The sequence below is a fragment of the Pseudopodoces humilis genome, chromosome 15 (genome assembly GCF_049639895.1).
Source record: "Pseudopodoces humilis isolate 2021_Gansu_Grassland_sample_001 chromosome 15, ASM4963989v1, whole genome shotgun sequence".
Lineage (NCBI taxonomy): Eukaryota > Metazoa > Chordata > Aves > Passeriformes > Paridae > Pseudopodoces > Pseudopodoces humilis.
In genome coordinates, this window is record NC_142214.1 from 7,502,389 (window position 1) to 7,525,309 (window position 22,921).

Here is a 22,921-nt window from a genome sequence, read left to right on the forward strand (position 1 = left end):
GCTGTAGTTGGGTGAGGCTCCTTGTGCTGTGCTACACATGAGGACTGGCCAGATCCTTCGGACAAGCTCTTCTAGCCTGAAGGTGTCAAGTGTGTGAACCAGCCTGAACTTGGTCTCCTGGTGTCCCACCTGCACTGCCTGACCTCTCTATCCATGTGGGACACAGCATCTGTCACCCCAGCTTTGAAAAGCTCGGGTGTTCCTGGTTTATTCTCACCAGAGAACAGTGGAGGTTGTTGTGATGTTTGGTATAAGAGCTTGTGATGGAGGTTTCTCTGTTTCAGCAGGGAAAACTGGCCAGTGTCCCTTCATGATGTTGGTCTGCCACCAGCCTGGGCCATTTCCTCAGTCTGGCATATTCCGCCTGTGTTTTGGGGGCTTTTCCATGTTTGCCATCACTCTGATTATCCTGTGTATCTGCTAGTAGCTTTATCTTGGCCCTGCCCTATAAGTTAGGAAAATGCTGTCTATTCTTCCCATTTTGAAGATGGAAAGGTGAGACAGAAGATTGTCCACAGAAAAGGTCCTTAGTTGTGCTGTGCCTTAGGCTCTTAATTGCTGTAATCTTGCACCTCTTTTTTGTGGAGTTCGAAAGTATTGTCCACATAGAAGGAAATCCTGAATTCTCACAAGACAGTGGCATTGGTTTCCAAGTCCTGTACCAAAAACAAACCCTTCCTATTTGAAGTTTACCTCTGTAGGGAATTCATGATGGATGCTCTTTGGCTGGCTATTCAAAGTATCTTCGGGATTTCCTCTTTGGAAAGTTCCCATCTTTCCACTTGGCAATCTTGTAGGTCCAGTGTGCTCCTAAATTTTACTCCTGCCTTTCAAATTGCCTCTGAAACTGAATGTGTCTGTTTGTCTGGTTAGTGCTGTCATTTCAGAGGTAGCTTTATCTGATGAGAAGGGCCCCTGGTTTCTAAATTGTGCCATGAGGAAGACATGGGCAAAGAAGAAAAATAAAAATTTGTTCTGCAGTGACTGCTCCCTTCATGCTTTCCCACACTTTACTCAGACTAAACAAGCTCTTGGTCTGATTCCTGCTGCCCAACTTGCTCCACACCAATTTCAGGACAAACAAGAGATTTCTCTTTCAACTGCCTTTGATTTCCCAAAGATGCTGTCAGTGGAAGCTAGCTTTGAGAACTTCTTTCTCTCTAAATGAGAAGGGTGGGGCCTCCTTCTGGGTACACATGAAGTTTGTCAAAGTAGAAAGTATTGTATGTGATGCAGCAGCAGAACAAATCCCATGTGATCAGAAAGCTGATCAACAGGATGCCTGCTTAATTGGAATGCTTGCCAGAGATGAGATTTGAAATAGCACACTTAATAGCTCCAAACAATGGCTGAATGTTCAGACGTTTTAAAGTGCAGTTTCACAAGAAAAGCTACCTAATTAAAAAAAACCCACCACCAAAAAAAACCCCCACCAAATTAAAACGAAACCTGTTTTTTTAATGTAGCAGCTTTTCACCAGGCTTCCTGAAATGTCATCTGTCTATGAGCTGGGCTCTGGCATTGATAGGCAGAGCTACTTTGGTAAATGTTATGTCTGGTTTCTTGGATATGGTTGCTTTGCGTCCTGTGTGTGCCAGTGCAGGACCACCCAAAAAGTGCTGCTCTCTCCCCACCCTCTCCATCGTGCTTTATCCCTTTGCAGCAGTGTGGGACAGACTTTTGGAGCTGACCATGGAGATGCTTCAAGCCAGGATCCAAGTGACATGGTGGAGCAGGGCACTGGTTTGCCTGGTGCTTCCCCATTAGTGCCGGAACAAGCCTTTGATGGAGCATGGCAGTGGTGACACACTTGCCACAACTCCTGCCCTGCAGCTGCCTCTGCTGCTGCCTAGGGAAGCTGTTTCTTCTCTTTGTTTTCAAGCTCTTCATCTTTTCTTTGTGTCAAGGTCTTTGTAGACAGGACTGTCTTAATAGTTCTGAATCACCCATGCCCCTGAAGACAGCCCAGACTTTAAGGCAGCCCTTTGTCCCCTCCTGTGGCAGAGGATCCTGCTACCACTCCTTGGTGCTGATGGAGGGGTTAAAGGAGAGGGTGAGCAACTTTCTTGCCCAGTGATGCTTGGAGCAAATGCTGGTGCCGATTTCAACAGGTGCTTTGCACAAGCATTTGTTCCATGCAGCAAAAACCTGATTTATATCTCAGCCTCTAGTCAAAGGCATGCTAGGAATGAATAAACACACTACCCAGGCCCAGCCAAGAGCTGGTATCTGCCAAGAGACAATGCTGTGGGGTGTTAACACCTGTCTTTTACACTACAGCAACCCACAAATGAGAGATCCTATGATCGAGGAGTGTGTCCTTGCAGTCTGATTACAGAAATAAGCATCTGCGGTGGTAGGTAGCTGGATGCTTTGACCCATTGGATTCACTCCAGCATGCTCAGCCTTCGTGGTGGAGGGTGGTTTTGCAGCTAGCCAGACCAATGAAGTCGGAGAGGAACACAGATTTTTGGGTTTTTTTACAGCATCAATTACATTTTTAATATCAACGTTTTCAATCTTGTCAGTACGAGATTTTTATCTTCAGTTTCTATCACCAGACTGTAAGCTGCCATTGTTTTTTGTGTGCTTTCCATATATAGCTGCTTAGCAGTGACCTGTCTCCCCTCCTTCAGGCTATCAACACCTCTGTATTTACAGTGGGCCTCATTTTCTGGCTTTCCCTTTTTTAGGGTCTGAGGTAACTCAGAATCAACACTTCCTGGCTGAGACAGTGCTTGTGTTTGACAAAACACCAACCGCTCCTCTGCCTTCCTCTTCACACCCACTCTATGTTTCTTCTCTAGCTTTAGCTTTTTCTGCTAGCCAAATCGAATGCAACTTCTAGATTGTTAACAAAATCAGCTGTTCCAGGTTCTGTTTTCACCAGTGGTAACAAATGTCCCTCCCTGGGACAGTTCCTTCTCTCTGCTCACACCCTCAACTCAACAGCATCCATACTTGAGGTCTGCGAGGAGCTCAGAGCTGTCAAAGTCCTTGGAAACCCTCCCCCTGAGATGTGTTCTCACAACAGTCATTGCAGCTTTTTAAAATTATTACTATACTTACAAGCATTTTAATACTCAGTAAACCAGTCTTGTGAGCTGCTACCAGCCTGAAATCTTTGCTGCTGCACTGTAACCTGTTTCCCTCTGCACAGGAGTTACTGGTAGTGTCTCTATGCTATGATTTACAAACGTTAATTTGCAATGTCTGTATTTCTTGAATTAGCAAGAGCTTTAAGAGGGGCAGCAGGAGTAAGTGCTGATACTTTCATTCCCTCTGTTTTGCCCTAGAGCACACCAGCAATTAAGTTGAGAGTTTGGTTTTTTAGTGTACAGCCATAATATTGCTCTGTCAGGTCCCTCCCTTCCTCTTTCTCCCACAGCTTTATATCAGGAATATGATGCCATTCCGTCTGGGGTATCCCTTGGGTTAGTTGGGGTCAGTTGTCCTCTGTCCCCTCCCAGCTCCTTGTGCTGTCCTCCACAGTCAACTCGCTGGTTGGGTGGGATGAGAGGCAGAAAAGCCCTTGACCCTGTGTAGGCACTGCTCAGAAACAACAAAAATCCCTGAATTATCTGCACTGTTTCCAGCACAAATCAAAACCACAACCCTACACCAGCTACTGTGGAGAAAATCAACTGTATCCCGGACAAAAGCAGCACAGCTGTCACAAGAGGTGGACAGGAGGCATGTTGAGGAGGGCAGTACTGTTTGGAGTAAAAATTACATTTGGGTTCTGGCTGCAAGGAGGAAATCTGCTCACATTCCCTGAGGACATGGGGGACCTGCACAGACGTAGAGGAAAGAATTGGCTGGCAGCATCCCTATTTACTGGTACTGATGCATGAGCCAGACTGGATTTCCCAATCCAAGACAGGCAGCCGGGTCTGGCAGTGAGCACAGCCCATCTTTTCCCCTCATCAGCCACAATAAATACAGAGCTCCCTGGTGCCAGCTCACAAAGGCGCAGTTCTCAGAGTGCTTCACGCACTCCAGACTTAAAACCCCAGCTCTTGGAGGTTTAATATGTTGAGTGAGGTCTGCTTGTTCCCTGGCTCTGCACCCGCTTGGCTGCGAGCATCAGCCCCAGCCTGCGGGCAGGGTGTGGAGCACAACTGTCACTTCCAGTCAGGGAAGCAGGCACAGGGTGCAGGCAGGCAGAAGGAGCGCTCCTGAAACCTTGGGAATGCGAGCAGACGTCAGGGCATGGAAAGGGGCTGAATGAACAGCAGCAGCAATAAAATCTCATCCTGCTCCTGCAAGCGTCACTTTGCAGGTTTCCAGGATCACAAGTGGATTGTACTGCACAGTTGTTCCTCATGCACAACTTTTCTCCACTTGCTTCTGCTTGGGTTTGGATCCGTTTGCCCTTGCTGATTGCTCCCAGTGAGAAGAGGAACTGCTTTTGAGGGAGATGGGAATTGTGTTTCAGGGAGCAGGTCCTGCTTCCACCTTTGTAGTAGCTTTGGCGAAGAGGCTGGTATATAATCTCTTTGTGAATGTTTCAGGTGAATTCACTCAGTGTGAGGTGTTGCAAGCCCCAGCATTTCCAGTCTGCACAAATCCTGCCTTCTGCAGTGGGAGGAACATCTTCCCTTTGTCTCAGAAACCAGTGAGGTCCTTGGCCTGATTGCTGGCTGTGTTTGACCCCAAGCAGGAGAAGCTTGCTTTAAAGAATCTCCTGGCATTTTGGAGCAGTGTTTGTGCCACACCTGCTCAGTCAGGATACTTCTGCTGTATTAGGTGCTGAAAAACATAGGGTAGGTTTGCCCACACATTTGTGCAAACCACTTGTAACTGCAAGGTTTGGAGTACTATGGGTACATAAAACAAACGCTGACAACGTGTCAGGCCCCCCTATAACCTCTGCAGACTGGCCAGGCAGGAGAAACTCCTTAAAATAGCATTTATGGTGCAAATGGTGCCGGAAGTTCAGCAGATACCACTGTAATTATTGGTACTTGCACAAAAGAAAATAGTCTGATGGATGCTGCCTTCTCACTGAAGTGTTCAGGGAGTCACGGCTTTAAAAATCCTAAAGAAATTTTTTAGCAATAAAGTGTCTGGGAGCCACAGAGAATTGAAAGAGAGAAGAAAATTATTTAATAAAGGGCTGTGGATTGGGAGATCTCTGGCTTTAGTGGCTGAAGTCTCCCAACAGCTGAAGTGGTGACTAAGGCTCACAAGAAGGAAAATTGGAAATCCCTCCCAGAAAGAGAATTATTTGGTTCTGCTACACTTAAAGCTGTGTCTCCTCACTGAGGAGGAAGGAATGGGATATATTCTGTCAATGATTCCTTTTCCCATCAGATCAGGAGCCACTTGCTGTCACTGACCTTAGGAAGGGGCATTATTGAGCTAGAGCTGGATTAGGACAGTTGGCTGGTGTAACTGTGGGTTAACTTCTTCCACACTTCAACAAGCAAAGTATGAAAGTACCAGGATGAAGATGCTGTTGAGGTACACACTATCCATATATGGTTTCTTTTAGAAGTTCACCGGACTAAAAGTACCAAAACTAAAGGAGGGCAGGGTGTGTGTAGCCAAAAAACTGCCCCAGGCATAAGCACACTTGTAATTATTGCCAAGTAGAGGCTATAGCTCCCAAGGATGTATCACAGACACCTGCCAGTGTAAGCAGCTTTAACTGGAACCCAGAGTTCACAGTGGAGTAGGTGTCAGGAGGGAATATGAAAATGGTTGCAAATTTCAGGCTGCTTTCCCTGGGCGTGCTCAAGCCCCTGCTACAGGAGCAGGAGTGCTGCCATGCACACACTCATCTTCAATGGGGGCAGGTGGAGTTTTTCATCAGCTGGAATTGGTTTCATTCCCAAGAATACTTTGGATCTGGTGCTTTCAAACCTCACAAACTCTCTGGTTTTAGGGGCTAGTCCCAGACTGAGCATCTGCTTAGGAGCCTTGTGCTCACCTGCCTGCCAGCACAGCAGCTCCTTTCCCAGATGAGCGCTGCTGGAGCAGCTCATATCAGGGAAGTGTTTCTGGGCCCCAGCACTGAAGCTCTACTGCACTCAAAGGACCTTCCCAACACAATGTAGGGACCTGAAGTGGTCAGGATCTTTATGGCATCTTGTTCTGTCCCAAAGAGAACACGACTCCTTGTAGTGCAGATGGGGTCTTGGACCTCACACTAGTCCACTTGAGCCATCTTATCTGGTACACTTTGTCATTGCTCTTCCAAGCTCAAGACTCACCAGCTCTTGCCACAGCCATGAGATTTGGTATGTTGTAGCATTAATGAGTTTGGTGTCCTCTTGCTGCTGTTCACAGGGTGCGCAGACTTAGATCCTTCTGCAAAATGGCTTTTGCCTGGAGTCTGTTGACACTCTGAAACCATCCCCAGATGTGCAGGATGCCTGACTAACCGAGCATACTGCAGCAGAGATACCTCACCTGACTGAATGATGCCTGTGGTCTAACCTGAGGCCCACTGGCCATGCTGACATGGAGTTCAGGGCAGGCTGATGGTGGATGCAGTAGTGCAGCTAATGGGGTTACTGCTTCCAGGTCCTGAAGCTGCAGTTTACCTTGGAGTCTCTGTACAGCATTGCAGTGTAGGCATAAGGAAGCTGAGACGTTTATTTGGGAATGAAAAGTCTGTTTAATTTGGGCCTGCCCTAATTGCTGGCATGAAATCCTTAATTGTGTCATTAAACTATAAAGATCATCAATATGCTTTGATCTGACAAATAAAGATGCCTTGTATTCAGGATGAGTCACAAATCTGTGAGTCAGGAGAAGCGAATGGATCAGAAATAAATGGCAATAGATGAATAGATTGGAGAGCACAGCATTTTGATGTGGCTAATCAGATTGTCTAAAAGGATTGAAGTGTGATGCAAGGCTTTGATGGGTAATCCAAGACAGAGCTTTTTAACTAATACTTTGTTTTTCCTCTTTTTGTACACAGACAACGTTTCCTGTGACTCCATCGCTTGCAACAAGCCCCACAATGGCTTTTAGTCCCTACCTGAGTCATGTTTCTCCTGGGATGGGCTTAGTTCCTGCAGAGCTTTTACCAAATACTCCTGTCCTGGTTTCTGGAAATCCTACTGTTACAGTACCAGGAGGCTCTGCTGGGCAGAAACTGATGCGTACGGATAAACTGGAGGTATTTGGACATCTGATTCAATACTGCTGACAGGGATGAACAGGACATGTGCTCCCAGCTGTTGCTCTCTGCTAAAATGACCTGATGCAGCACAGTACAGAGTTTGACTTGCAGCTTTCCTAGCATAGGGTTGTTGCTCTCTGCCAGAGCAGACACTCTTGCGGGACCTTTTCCCAAATCCTTGGAAATTTGGGAAAACTCACTCTTCTGGTATCAGTGAGTATTAGAGCATGGTTGGGATTGGTTTTTTGTATGTGATCTGCCATGCTTAAAAAAAACTCCAAAAAAACAAATAGATGGTCTGCCCTTAAACTTCATTGGGTAGAAGATGTTTTGAAGGTAACAGACATTTCCCTTTTCTAGAGATGGGCTTATTGAGCTTTTACAGAAAGCTTTAAGCATTACACTGATGGGAGTGGTGAGTGTGGGGTGTTGGAAAGATGGCTCTCCCTCCCCAGTTGGCTGGACATGCTGGGACTTCTTGGTGGAGGAGTTGTAAATGTCTTTCAAACCCTAAGCAGAGACTCTGCAGGAGATAAGGGCTGAGGACCTGAATTCAGAGACCCCTGCAGGTGTAAATTATAACATGGGAAGATAGCAGAGAAGGGTGTAATTTCAAAACACATTGTTTTGTGTTATGTACTTTATCTTGCCTTGCTGACATCTCACCTTTCCCCACACTCAGTCTGATTACACATTGGTACGTGAGCTACACCACTTGCTATATTATTCAACAACTTCTCTCAGTTCCTCAGACAAGAAACCTTGCAGACTTTTTGTGAAACCTTTTTCTCTGCCTCTGATGCTTCAGTGGTCATAGCTTACGAGGATCTGCGGGATCCTAGTACAACTAGTAATTTTGGCAACACCTTCAAACACATTGCTGTGTAATCAAACGTGCTGTCATGTAATGCCAGGGTCAGGGTTTTATTGTGAAGGGCAGGGAGACTATTTATGTGAAAGAGGCACCTTATGTTTAAGAAAAAGTACTTGCTGCAAATAGCAGTAGCATGTAACATTTAGAATTAAATGTCCTACCCAAGAGTGTGCTTCATAACAAATACATAATCCAGGTGAGACACAAATGGCCGAGTTATTAACATTTAAGCTTTAGAGGCAGGGGAGAAATCCTGAGCTACACAAGTTTTGTCACAATGACATTGATTTTCTGGGGTCACTTTCCATTCTGCACAAATTCTGTACTTCACTTGCATTTGGTAATTGGCTTTATTAACGTGGTTTTTTTCACCTCTTGAAGCAGTTGTGAGTAGCACCAGTTGCCCCTGTGTCTGTTGATATATGTGCTACCCCAGATGAGCATGGATTTAGAATACACACATGGTTTAATGTGGCCAACTGAACTGATATTCTGTGTTGAAAATACTGAATGAAAAGTGACTTAATGTTCTGCTCAACAATGTGACTTTCTTTTAAGGTTTGTCGAGAGTTTCAGCGTGGAAATTGCACACGTGGTGAGAATGATTGCCGCTATGCTCACCCTATAGATATTGCAATGATAGACACAAATGAAAATACTGTTACAGTTTGCATGGATTACATCAAAGGTCGATGCTCTAGGGAGAAATGCAAGTACTTTCATCCCCCTGCACACCTGCAAGCCAAAATCAAGGCAGCTCAACACCAGGTGAACCAGACAGCTGCAGCTGCAATGGTAAGTAGTGCTCTTGTCAAGCTGCATTTCCATTGCTAAGAGATTTCACGTGTTATATGTGTCATTTTTGGAAAAGTAGAGAGCTTTGTAAATGGCTGCCTTTGTAAATAGAGCTGAGAGCATGTGCAAGATCCATCTCTTCGTCCTGTCTTCTGTGCTCACCACAGCATGAAACCCTTACTGCACAGTACATCTCACCAGGCAGGGACATGGTGCCCAGCCCTGTGATTTGCTGACATGACATTGTGGTGTGACATGAATGCGAGTGCAGCAGCACCCAGCACCTTTCCTGGCTGAGTCACAGGGGTCAGTTAGGCTTCCTCAATACACAATATATCCTTTTCAGGGAGACCCTGGCCTGTTCTCTGCAAAAAACAGATGATATCTGTTGCTTGAACTTAGCAAACTTATATCCAATACCTTTGCCAAGACTTAGTGAAATTACAATTCACAATACAATGGTGACTTCCTGACCTGTTTGATGCTTTGGACCTGATAGAGATTGTCACACCTGAATTTCAAGTTGAATTGGGACTACTTATTTCTACAGTTCTGAACATGAGTCAAGGAAGACTCACCAGGTGACTCCTAGCTGGTATAAATGTTTGCCATTCTGTTGAGTTTGGTTTAATGGGACCTGTTAATTCCAGAGATGAGAGAGCTGGGGAGGGAAGGAGAGACCCAGGGGATCCTACCCCACGTGCATAAATTGCTGATGTGAGACATAAAGAAGGTGGAGGGAAACTTCCCTGTGGTGCCCAGTGAAAAGATAAGAAGCAATGGGCACAAATTTAAAATCAGGACATTCAATTTAAACATAAGGAAAAATTTATTTACCAAAGAAAGGTCTAACACTACAATAGGATTCTCCATCCTAGTAGGTACTGCCAACCTGCCTGAATGGAGTCTCAGGCAAGCCTCTGTAGTTGACCCTGCTTTGAGCAGGATGTTGATCTAGCTGATCTCTAGCAGTCCCTTCCATCTCTCCTATGAGTTCTTCAATTTTTTTTTTTAAATTAACATTAAAAAGGCTCTTGCTGCCTCTTTGATTTAGAATTAAGGCCACTAACATTTTTCTAAATACCTTTTTATTTTTTTTAAGATAGTAAAGGAGGTTGCTTTTAATTCATAGTGAAATTTAATGCAGAGCCGTGGCAGTTCTAGAAATTAAACAATTGCCCTCCTTGTAGCATCAATATTACCTGGAATGTAATTTGAACAATTAATTTATACTGCAGTATTTATTTGTCCTGCGCAGTTTATTTATTAGTTTTCTTACTGTTTTTATTGTTGAAATAAGAGTCCAGGTCTGTTGAAAAATAATCTTCTGAAATGAAACTCTTGTGTTTTTCACAATTGAATCTTTACCTTTTCACTAATTATCTAGGACACTGCTATTTAACTAAAGCCAATGCATGTTTTATTCATCCTGCTGACTTCTCTTAAAAATGTAATTAACCCTATTTGTATGCTGTTAACTAGAAGCTTTAAAATATTTATTGACGGCTTGTTGCATCGCCCCTGCTACCAAAACAGCCTACATTATTCATTGACTTTTCAAGGTTTCATGCATTTACTGTACCTGTTGAGGTGTAAGACTTTATTAAAGGGAAGAAAGGTTCTCCATTTTCTTGGAGGGGAAAACAGATGCTAGGCTATGGATCTACACTCTAAAACAGATTTAGAATGACTTCAAATCTAAATTCAGCATTTCTGAGGGACCCAATCCTGCAGTTACTTTCTGTGCACAAGTAGTAGCTTCTCTCACTGCTGCTTGGCTGGAGTCAGTGCAGCACTGGATGAACTGGGTAAGGCTCAGTCCCCGGCTCAGGACAGCACTTAAGCATGTGCTTGAAGCTCCCTCCTTTTCCAATGGTCCTTCCCTCTCCACGAGTGCTCTGCTGGCCTCTGCATGATGTGTAGCTGCAGCATGAGGGCTGGAGCCCAGTGCCAGTCCCTGTGCAGGTGCTAATCCCTGAGCGCTCCTGCCCTGCTGTGCCAGCTGATGTGATAAAGCTCCAAAGCACATGTCCTGTGATGACATTTCTTTACTTTTAAAACTTACCAAGGCAAAATAACTGACTTGCCACTAGGCCAGGTAATTACCCAGCCACCCCATGTTGTGCATGCCTCGTCTTTTTAATATATTGTATAATGCATTCACTTTTTAATTTTTTTTCTCTTCGCCTTCCCAAATTGTTGCTCTCTCTTGACACACCTCTGCTTGCTGTTTTTGTTACTGTGCTTGATCCCCCTCCCCGGCCCATTGCCATCATGTGCTCGCTGCCTGCTAATTAAGACTCAGACAGCTGTCAGATCACTGAAGCGACCGCTCGAGGCAACCTTTGACCTGGTACTTGGACCTTTCACCTTCTCGCTTTGCACGTAACCATCTTAGTCTGCATGAAAGCCTTCTGCTCTTGGTCTGTGGTGTTAGTTCCTGGGGAGACTGCCCATCCCAGCCAGAAATGTTCAGTGTGCATTCAGACATGCCAATCCTGTGCCCCACACACCATCCATTAATGTCTGAGCTTTGCCTCTTGAAGCCTGGATGTGTTTTGGAGACAGTGAATAATCTTGGGGGGTGGCAGCTCTGGCTTTTGAAGTGTTTTTTCCAAACACTGACAGCTTTGGTGTCACAAGATGCAATGTTTCAGGGAGAATTTAGCTCATTAGGTCTGCAGTATGCTCTAAATGCTCTAAATGCGTGGTTGCAGGACAGATCCAGTAACTTTTCTTTGTATTCTCAACATCACAGCCTTGCCTGGCCAGTGCCATGCTGGTAACTGCCCTGCACAAAAGTGTTCTGTGTAATGAGCACAACTGGGATTTAGGGGGAAGAGGTCTAACCAGCATCTTGGGGGATCTGTGCCGGGAACTGAAATAGGTGCAGTGTGGAACTTGGCTCATGTGTTGGGTAAGCTGGGGACGTGGCTGTCCCTTCAGCTGGCTCTGTCTGTAGTTCATCCCTGATTCCCCAGTGGGACAGTGTCAGCAAAGGGACCTTGCTCTGGGTGCCTTTTGCTTCAGTCTCAAGCATGGGATCTGCTCCCTGAGCTTCTGCCTGCAAGCTGTCTTCATATATGCTGTCTTTGATTGTTTTATGACTCTCAAATAGTGTTTTACTTGGCTTTATGATGCCTCATAGTGAGGCAAAAGCCATCCTCACAGTGCAGTCAGTCCTGGCTCCACAGAAGACAACTCCTTCCTGTTTTCCCAAATAGTAAGGGAGGGATACAACACATTTTAAAAGAAAAAGCTCCTGTTGCCCAGCTATAGTGGAGAGAGGGAAGAGTGGACACAGGAGCTGTGAGCTGTTAAGCTGATGTTGCTTCTCATTCCCAGAGTTAGGGAAGAGAAGCTGATCTGCTCTCCTTCCTCTCCAAAGCCTTGTTTTTGGGTTTACGTAGTCAAGAGGCTTCCTTATCAGAGTTTTAGGCAGCAGCAGTACAAAGCCTTGCTAGGGCCCAGCTTCTGCCAGCAGTGGTGGAATGATGCTGTAATTGATGTCCAGCCTCTCACTTGCCCTGCTCACTGCTGACCCAGCACAGGCAGGACCTGCACAGTGCCTTGCTGTCCTTTTCAAGAGCCACCACTCTGAGGAGACACGGTCTGGCAGAGTGGGAGAGCCCATGGCTACTCCCCCACTAAACAAACCCTACGGGAGAAGCTACTTGTACAAGTGTTCCTGCTCTGACACATCGAAAGGTTTGCAGCTGCTCATTGGAATGTTACCTCCTCTGAACCCTTCATGAGTGATAAGAGCATGTATGATCTTCAGAGGAAACTGCTCACTTTGCTTCTGCTGCTTGCCAGGGAACAGGTGCTGCCTGTGCCCTCTCTCAGATCATTCTGTGTTTGTCACGCCTGGCAGCAGACACAGCCCCTCTTTGCTGAGTGCAGAAGGGTGAAAGTGTGATCTGGTCCCAGAAGATAGAGATCTGAGGGGAACTTTGAGGTGCAATTAAATTGTTTGTTGCAAAAGTTTAATCCAGTGCTTGTCTTGCAAAAAATAATGAGAAGTTTGTTAACCAGCACGTGGGAAATTCTGACTTTGGCATGCAGTGTGTTTTTATCTGTCAGTCTTGCTGAAGAATTACTTTCCATGCCATGCAGAGAAGTGGCACAAGCCTCTTTGTTCAGATGCTCATTTGAGCAGGAATGTAGCTTTCCCAGCCGAAAAATGGGAGGCTGCCTGGCATTTAATTAGTGGAAATTGTTCATTTGGATCAGTGCAGGACTATCACATGGATACTGAACTGAATTAACCCTTTCACTGGTGCAGATGACCAGATCCTGTTGCAAAGGGTGCATACCCATGTGTGCACACAAACACACAGGGGAAAAATAATGTCAGAAAAAGTTACTGTCCGGAGCTGCTGCTGTATTTGTGGTGGTCAGAGCTTGTCCAGAGGGAAGCACGAGCAGCTAGATGAAGTAAACTCATAAAGTAAGTTCTTTGCTACAAGGGTTTAGTGTAATTCCTCTGCTGCAGTGGGGAGGCACTGGCTGCAGAATTTGGTGGTGAGAAGTCTGTTGCCTTTTGTATATTCTGCTTGTGGGATTCCTTCAGATCCAGGATGTGGTTCAAGAAAGAAATGAGCTGCTACAATTCCTGCAGGTCCTGAGTGATACAAAAATTGTAGCCAGTGTCAAATGAGACACATTTGTTTGATCCTGTGTCCCTGCCAGTTCCCATGCAGAAGCTATATTGGCCCAGCTTCATCATGTGCAACTTTAGATGCCTCTTCAAGGAGCTGTAGATGGACCTTTCAGTGAGCATGCTCCTGGCCTGGGGCTCTTACCTCATCATACGGGCTGGAGAAGAGCTGAAGCCAGATCCTTCTGTCTCCTTGGGCCCTCTTACACCTTGGTATGCAATATAAGATGGGTTGGCAACAGGAGGAGCACATCTGCATGTATCCTGTGTGAACACTACTCCAGCTGCTGGGGTGGAGGGGTGACCCACAGGGTTGGGTCAAACCAGAAGCAGATCAAGATCCCCTGCCCACAGAGCCCGTGTGGTAGAGCTGGACTTCAGCTGGCACAGGAGCTGCTGCAGAGTGCTTGTTTCTTTAGAACACTCTGGAAATACTGCATTTATTTGTGTTTCTCCATCTGGCTGCTGTTGAGGGAGCAACAGTAAGGCTGCTATAGCTCCTTTCTTTCCCTTGTTCCCAAGGGGCTGTAGAAGGTTAGGAGGGACAATGATGCTGGAGAAGTAATGGGATAGTCTGATGTGTCTTGACATCCCTGGGGCCTGCTGGTGTCTGTATGCTCCCTCTGATTGCAGTGCTGGGCTTGGGAATTGTCCTGTGATGTGCTGGGACATCACAGGAAGATCTTAAAGCCTTCAGCTGTTCTGCTTTTGGCACTACCATTGTGGGGTTTGGGGTGGTGACAGCCTTTGGCCAGGTAGCAGGGAGTCAAAAGTCCATTATGTGCCTGGCACAATTGCTTTGCTATAATTAGTGTGTTCTTCTGAGCCAGATTTTGGAAGTGTCTGAAAAGTATTATTTAGCAATGGGGTACCATAAGGGGCATGAATTTAAGTATGAAGTTCTTCAGTCACTGTAAAGCTGTAAAACCTCTGTGATGTACATGAAGCTACTCCAGACTCTGTAAGCTGCAGATCCGTCCCGTGCCTGAAGGAACAGTCACGTAGCCATCATTAAACAGACAAGTTGTGCATAACAGGCAGATTTAACACAGATACCAATGAAAGCTTACCCAGAAATGAAGACCTGTACATCATCCTAAAATATGGATCTTAAGTGAAAGATTTTGGTGTCTGTGTCTGAGAATATTGTCCTGTTCTTGACTGCTGTCTTTTGCTGGCAGCCAGAAGAAATCTGGAAAGATTAAATCCTAATGCTGAGAGTGGATGCCCACTAGCACAGGCAAAGGATGTGTGCATGTCTGAGGGCAGTTTTGCAAATACAATTTCTTCTCATTTTCTTTTTCAATATTAAAACCACCCAAAAGCAACCATGTGAGTAGAGATAGGATGGAGTAATGTTTTGCCTGGAAGTATGTTGCTTAACATTTCTCAGATGAGCAGTCTCCTATAGCAGATTAAAGTGAAGCCTGTTTCTAGATGGCGACAAACTGTTGCAAGCTTTCACTTACATTATGTTGTGTGTTGATCTTCATAACGCTTTAAAATCTCTTGTGTCCTTTCTTCCAAGTGTTGTGTGTTTGTAGCTTTAACTCTTTATTAGCCAAACCCTCTCCATTACCTACCATTCATTTGTGACCTATTAAAATAAAAGTAGGAGTGATAACCCTGTTTTTCAGCCATTGCTTTGCTACATGATACAGACTAACAACTAGTCAGAAATGACCTGATTCTGCATGACTTCCACGTGCGTAAATCTCATTGACGTCAATGGGAGTTTTACGTGCAAAAGGACTGCGGGGCATAATTAAAAAGGACCCTTTTCTATCACAATGTGGAGAAAAAAAAGTGGTTTCTTACTTGGGTACAATGAAAAAGCTGTAAATCATTAGAAACATTCCTGTCTCTTAAGAACCTGACATACTACTTTGCTGTTGAGACATGCTTGGATGAATGATGAGTAACTCACTTAGAAAAGTTCCTGAGTTGGGTTAATGCTTTTTACCAAGTCTGATCATGAAACAGGTTTGACGGGCTGGAAGAAGCCCGGTGGTGTGACAGAATGAAAAGAAGGGATTTGTCAATGGCTTTTTCCACTGTTAATAACGAGTGAGCAGTATTTGACTGATGGAGGCCGCCTTCTGTAAAGTGGGAGCTGGTCCAAATCTGCTGGTGGTGGGCTGTGCCTCTGGTGTGAGCAGTGGAGAATCAGGCCTGGTCTTGACCATGTTGCTCAGCCTCTCTACTAACAAGTGGAAATGCATTTTACTGTGAATGTAATGTTATCTGTGTAATTGGCAACAGCTACAGCTTTACCATCTGGACACATGGGTTGGCTGCACAATGTGCATGCTTCCACACATGCACACATACATGTAGGCAGGTGTTGAAGCAGAGGCAAGCATCCGATTTTTTTTCATGGCATTTGTCGCTTATGCTAATTTTCTTGGGTTTAAAATAGTCATCTGCTATATTTTTGTTCTGGGGTTTTTAATGCTTGTTGCCTGCAACTGCTCTTTGTAGCATCCTGCCCAGGTGATCACCCCTCACCTTCCTTTTCCCAATGCTTTTTTCTCCCTCTGTACCCAACTCAGTCCTGCTGAAAAGCTCCTTAGTATCCCTTCTCTTTCTGGGCTCTGCCCCTCTTCCTGGTGCATTTAGTAACTGCTTACCTAGTGAAGCTGTTGTTTCACCTCCTACTCGTACTGTGACTTTGCTGCTCTTCTCCTTCCTGCCTTGCTAAGTTGATAGTGTTGCAGGTGATTTGCAGCCAAGACCCCCTATTATTTATCGAATGCTTAACCTACATCTGGGCCCCTTTATTTACTCCACTTGTCTTTAATGACTCCCTTATCCACAGGCCCTGCCGCCTGGTGCACTTCAACCTTTACCAAAGAGGCCAGCACTTGAAAAAAACAATGGTGCCACCACAGTCTTTAACCCAAGCGTTTTCCACTACCAACAGGCTCTAGCCAACATGCAGTTGCAACAGCCTACATTCATCCCTACAGGTAAGTGTCTCCTTGCTTCCCCACCATCACATTGGCTTATTTTATTACCTCAGTGTTCAGCTAATGAGCAGTTTTTGTAAGAGTCCTTAGCAAAAGAGTATTGGTGTGTAGTTTCATGTTTAAAATGGATGAAAAAGTAACATATTTTATTTGATTTTTTTCCCTTCACCTACTACAATTTAGAGCTTTTCACATGTAAAGATTCTTCTTAGCCCTTATTGTGTGGTTTGGGGTTTTTTTAAACAGTCAAACTAAGAAAAATATCTGCACGTTTCTTGAATTCATACTTTCTGTTTTTCCTCCTTATGGTTCAACTGGTTAATCCCAAATTAATTCTTTGACTCTTGCGTAGCGCTCTTTTGGACTCATGTTAAAATGTCTTACAGATCTGTATGCCTGCTCTCTTGAGGCTATAGGTACCCTGAGCTTGCATCTCACTGACCTACATATTACAGCAGCTGTGATGTTTATAGAGGGAATGGTTAGTCTTTAGTAAATACAAATTATATAATCCTCTTTAGAGGCATATATTTCCCTCTTCCTTGTCTTTTGACCAGTACAATACCTTAAGCTTTTTAAAAGCAATTTAACTCCCAGCTTTTATTGTACCTTTTAGGTCTCAGTGTTAAATTGAAAGATGCAGTTCAATAATTCTTACAGGACTGGAAATATGAATGTGGCAGATGTGACTGACTTCTGACTGGCCAATTAACTGCAGCCGAATGAAAAACAAAACCTGCTTGGAGCGGAAAGTATTATAAGTGGCTGAATTAGGAATATTCCAGAGTTGATAGCTCATATTTTAGTATCATTATTATTATTCAGAGCATCATAGGAAAATTAATTCCCAGTGTTTTTAATGTTTAATGCTGTATTTACTTGTCAGATGATATTTACAAATATACACAGTGTTTCTCTGGGCTGACCCCTGGAGGTGAGCACACAATGGACCTGCACCTTGGTGCTGTTGTTCTTTGGGGTCAGGGAAAAAGCTTTGGACAGCCTTGTCCTGAGAGTAAGCTTTCTCAGGTGGAGTGTGGGTCCAGGGAGCAGGGAGCTAAACCCTCTGCTTGTGTGGTTATGAGAGCCCTTGGAAACACTCAGAGCTCAGCAGCTACCAAGATGTTCTTCCAGGGGGAGCAGATTCTCATGCGGAGAGATGGAGCCTCTTACCTTGTGTTCTGCAAAGCGTTGGAGGGGCTGGGCTGAGCTGACCTCAGAGCTGTGGTAACAGCTCTGACAGATGCCAATTGAAGTAATTCTCCAGGAAACATGGACACCTTGGAGAATGCCAAGTCCCCCAGCTGGCTGCACACTCCTCTTCCTCAAGGTCGCAGTTGCCAAAGTTGACATAAGGACACGCATTTCTGATGGAGCACCATAAATCAGCTGTGCCCAGCACTCGCTGTGCTGCGGTGCCGGTTGCATGGCAATGAAATTACACGCAGGGCTGATGCATAACAGGGCTGCTTACTGGCACCTGTTCTCGTCTGAAGACATTAATGCTGGGCAGAGCAGCAGATTTCCAGTCACAGGACAGATCTGTGATGAATTTATGTTACACATCAGACTCCAGATCTGGGCTCAGCCTTGGCAGCGCTCAGGACAGCAAAGCAGAGAGGTGGCATGTCGCAGCTCTCACTGTGGGGAGGGGAAGAGAGCTGTTGCTTTTCTTAGTATCTCCTGTTCAGTTGTTGAGAGATCAGCGTCGTTGGTTGCCATGGCAGGGGGGAGTCAGGCTGTCTCTTGAAAATGGCATCACCACTGCAATTTTTTCGAATCCAGAAAAATAAATGCCTCTTTCAACTTAAACTGGAGACTTTGAATCGCAGGCCCTGCTTGTGGGAGTAAATTGCTTTTGGAAAGTCAATTTTAACATGAGTGTGACATTCTTCTAAGGGCAATTTGTATTCTGTTGACATGATAAGAAAGAAATCAGCATACCCAATACCCAAAAAATCCCAAACAATCCTGATTTCTGGGATCAATCATATTGTTTAATACTGAGGTGGGAGGAGTTTATTCTCTACTACCCAAGAATTAAAGAATTAATTTGGTTTGCTATGGTCTCTTAAAACGGAGTTTAAACTATTGATGTACCAGTATACAGAATCGGGTTGCATGTGCTTAAATACTGAATGCTGCAAAGAGAATACCTGCTTTTTAAAGTGATATCTAACACTGAAGCTTCACTAATGAAATATCCCTTTTGTTCATCTTTCCACGCTTCAATGCATGGTGTGCAGGGTCAGTTCTGTGCATGACACCCACTGCAAGCGTTGGTAGGTTTTTCTACACAAACTTCTCAACTTTTCCTAATCTGAAAGAGACTGCAAGTTAGTATGCATCAGTGAGAACCTGGGTGGATGAGTGGTGTGACTGTCTATCCGCTGTCTTCTTTGAGGCTTAAATGGTCGTATCCCTTTTAATTTCTGTGCAGTGCAGTGTTTCATGTGACTTACAATAAGAGAATCCAAGGTGATGTGTTCCCACCCCTATTTAGTTCCACTTCAGAGACAAGAATCTGTCACTTAAATGTCTTTACAACCCATTTAAGTCATCTGACACAAGGAAATAGAAGTGGGAGGATCCTGTTGGCTTATTTTTGTTTTATTTTGTATCAAGGAATAGGCAGACTTAAGCGTGGATTTTCAGTTGTCCTTCTGAGGATATTTTAGGAGACTGGTTTAATTAAGGTGCTGAGGAGGAACACGTCTGGGGGCAGCCCCTCTGCCAGAGCAGGGTGCTACTTGTACAGTTTGGACCATGGACTGGCTGGAGAGTCATCTCTGTAGGACAGTGTTAGGTGTGCAGGTACAGGAGGTCATAGGAGGTACCACTGCAGGTGCATGTGGGATGCAGGGAGGCAGTGAGTACGTGCTCATTAGTGTTGCAGGGATCCACTCTGTTCAGGCTCAGCATCTGGGTCTTGATGAAACCTCTGCAGGCCTTTGAGGACTTTCCCCTCTGTCTACAGCTGCTGGGCACAGCAGAGCAGGTGAAAGCTGAGCTTTCATCCTCTAGCCAAGGTTATGCAAGACTACCAGCATCCAGGTGTGTGCGGGCTTTAGCCAGAGGGAGAGAGGCAGGAGCCCTGGAGGGGGCTGTGCAAGGCTTTCCAAGAGCAGGTGTGGAAGCTCTAACATGAATGGCTAAACACTGCTCTTGAACCTGCCTATCCCTATAGTACAGGGAGGACATATTGCTTGCATGACGGAGAGCTGAGTCCCTCAAATACACTTCTGCCTGTAGGAAACCCAACCCACAGGTTCCAACATCTCGTGGCCGGAGCGTGCCCAGCCACAGGCACACGCTCCTTCCCTGCTGGGGCTGGCCGTGGCTGCTGGGGTGGAGGGGAAGGCAAGTCAGCTTCCCCACTGCATGTTTTTGGGGATGGCTGGGCCTTCCTGTGGGCTCCCCAGCCCCACAAAACCCGCCCCCGGGTTTGGGGGATGCTCGTGTGTGCACCGGAGCATCCCTTCCAGCACTGTGCTCTGCGGGACGTGCAGCTTCAGGAGGCTGCCAAGCTCCCTGCTGCCGTGTTGTCCTTTTGGATGCTCTTCCTGCAAATTGTAGCTGTTCAGATGCCTTTGTGTATTTTTCCCCTCTCTGTCCCTTCCCCTCTCCATCCCCCCACCCCTCACCCTGCAAGAGGAGAGTTTTGCCAAATCCTATAGAATTAGGGTGGAAAGGAAGCATGCTGAATTTGTACGGAGAGAGCTCAGTCCGCCAGCCGCTCGTTTGCCGTGCCTCCAGCTCTGTCCCATGCCGAAACATTGTCCCTGCTAGAGAGAGGCGAGAAAACCTGGTGAAAGGGCTGCGGCAGCCGCTGCAAAGTGCATCATGTACCTCTGGTTGCTGGCGGGGATGGGATGGGGAGGGAAGGGGACAAGCTTTCCCAGGCGGGCGGGAGGGTGCGCTTGCCAAAATGTCCCCACCCAAAGGAACGTGCACTGGCTGTGTCTAACTCCCCACGGGTGCGAGCTGACGTGGGCTTTTGCTAGCACACCCATCCTCTCCCCCCTTTGGAAATTTGGCCCTCGGAGTCTAATACATCATTGTTCTGCTTATAAATGTACTAAGTGTTGAGAATGTTTTGGTTTTTTCCTTAATTATAATTGTAATTGGCTTTTCCCCTTCTCTCTTGTTTATTTTTTTTCCCAACGCTGTCTTGCTTTGCACTGTGATTGCATGCTGCGCCCCGATGTGTCCTTCATGACGATGTCACATGGCTTGTTGCTGTGATTCCTGCCACGCCCCCAAATCCACCGCCATGTTGCCATGGTTACATAAAACCAACCAAACAAACAAAATATATATACGCTCCACCCTCCTGTATGTCGCTTCCATGGTTCCCTTCCGAAAGTGCCCATGATGCACGGTGCTACGCCCACCACTGTGTCTGCAGCAACAACTCCTGCCACCAGCGTCCCCTTCGCTGCAACAGCTACCGCCAATCAGGTTTGGCCCTTTCAATGGCTTTCTTTCACGTGTTCAGATCTTGAGGACCGGGCGAGGGCTGGATCCCGTGCGGGGTCGAGCGCTGTCCCGCCCGGCTCGGCGCAGGCTGGGGCGCGCAGAGGCAGCGTGTGCGTGTGCGTGTGGCCGGGGATCCGAGAGGGGCCGCTCCTGCCGCCTGCGGGACGGGCACAAGCCTGGCCGGAGCGTAGGGATGGGCGATTGGCAGGGGCGCAGGCTCTCTTCCAAAAACACACCTCCCCCCGGGTCCTCAGAAAACGCGCTGTGAATCTCCCGAGCGTACGGTCACGCGAGACCTGCAGCACTTCTGCTTTCAGTCTCAAGCAGAAATACCACCCCGAGCATCCTTCCCTGTGGTATTTTGGCATGTCCTCTCTGGGCTGGAAAGTGGAAGTGGAAACACAAAGTGGCCTCCTCCCACCACAGAATTGGACTCTAAAAACTACCAAAAATCCCCAAACAACCGAAACCCAAAAATTGGGGGTGAGGCTGTGAAGTGTAAAGTTTTTTTTTTACGCCAATAGCATGTCACCCATCCCTACAGAAAGGACTCTGGATGTGCAGTACGTGCCATTGTAGCACTGCCATAAGTGTACAGGATTCCATGCATGTCTGCCGAGCCATAATTCTCTCCAGAACTTCCCTCTGAAGATACTGAGTGTGATGGCTGCTTCTGCACCAGTCCTGAACTGTATATGCACAACCTGTCCTAGTGATGCTTCCTGGTAATTTGTTGTGACACAACTTCTCCCAGTTAGACCAGAGACATTTCAAACACTTTTTAAAAATTTTTCCCCCCAGGACTAATTTTAGCATTTTTATTTGTCATGCTCTCAGGTTTAGAGCTATCGCAAAGAAATCGGGGTGTCACTTTGCTCTGTAGGAGGCTGTTAGCCATCCTGAGTGCCAGTAATAGCTCTGGGGGCATCCTCTGGTCTTTTGTTGGTGTGAGGTCATGTGGATTTCAGGAGGAGTTTTGCCTGCATAAGTCCTAGGCAGTGTTTTACTGCTTGCAGTAGGAATTGCCGGTCTTTTTCTGTGCTTTGTTGTTACTTTCAGGTAGAGCAGGTCTTACTCAGACTTGTGTTGGTCATGAGAGGAAAGTAGAAATTCCTGTGCAGCGTTGCTCTGTGGCTGTGTGAGTCCTGTTTCAGCCAGATAGTTTCAGGGCATTTCTGTTTTACTTGTAGTCTATGGAGTCATAATCCCAGAACAATCACCAGGTACTCCACAAGACATCAGTAGTGGTGCAGCTACATTGTACTTAATGTGTAGCAAAATAAAGACTTGGGAGTGGATCCTGTTTTATAAGACACTGATGTACTTATTAACCTGATACTGAAGACAGAATGAACAGCCCTATCTCAAGGCAATGTTTTAATGTTTTGTGTTCTTTGTTTTTTTTTGCTGTAGATATCCCAGTTATCAGTAGATGAACTGAGTAGCAGCATGTTTGTTTCACAGATGTAGAAGTTCCTGATAGAACAGTAAGTTCCTTTTTGGTTTTTCTCTTTATGGTGAATTGATTTGTGTGTGGGCACTGCATCCCCTAAACACAGGGCTGGCTGAGGCAGAGGGACTGAGCCCATGGGACCCCCATTGGCTTCATGCTCTGCTGACTCAACAGGAATTCAGCAGTTGCAGCACAGACAGACCAACCCTGTGGTTTAGAAGGTTTCCTGTGTCTCAAGTACCTGTGTTGCGGTGTTCGCAGCCTCCCTGCTCATCCCCCCAGTCCCATGGCTCTGTGTGCAGGTTGCTCTTGCTCTGCACAGCTCCCAGCTGCCTGCAGATGCCTCAGGGATTTGCAGTGTTGATGGCAAAGACTGCTCTGGTAATGAGTCAGCTGAAAAGGTGTAACTTCTCTTTTGCTGTTAGTGACATATTTCCTTTCCTGGGGTAAGCAGGATTGGGTCAGCAGCAGCTGCTGTGCATCTGCAAGGCTGGCTTGGTCTGAGCAGAACCCTGCTGTCAGCTGCAGAGAAGGCCTGGCTCATGGTGGGTTG

At 46.0% G+C, this 22,921-nt stretch overlaps 1 protein-coding gene across 15 annotated transcripts in view; it reads left to right on the forward strand.

The window, feature by feature from the left end:
- The window catches only part of MBNL3 (muscleblind like splicing regulator 3), a 93,689-nt gene that overhangs the window by 61,748 nt on the left and 9,020 nt on the right, over positions 1-22,921 (forward strand). For 10 of the 15 annotated variants that reach the window (XM_088062798.1, XM_005526179.3, XM_088062805.1 and 7 more), the window contains 6 exons: positions 6,935-7,135; positions 8,571-8,807; positions 16,286-16,436; positions 18,683-18,718; positions 20,803-20,897; positions 22,329-22,402. In XM_088062798.1, the coding sequence (XP_087918924.1) occupies positions 6,935-7,135; positions 8,571-8,807; positions 16,286-16,436; positions 18,683-18,718; positions 20,803-20,897; positions 22,329-22,385 (777 nt within the window). In that variant the 3' untranslated portion in view covers positions 22,386-22,402. The remainder of the gene's footprint in view (positions 1-6,934; positions 7,136-8,570; positions 8,808-16,285; positions 16,437-18,682; positions 18,719-20,802; positions 20,898-22,328; positions 22,403-22,921) is intronic. The other 5 variants (XM_088062801.1, XM_088062800.1, XM_088062802.1 and 2 more) reach the window with 5 other exon arrangements.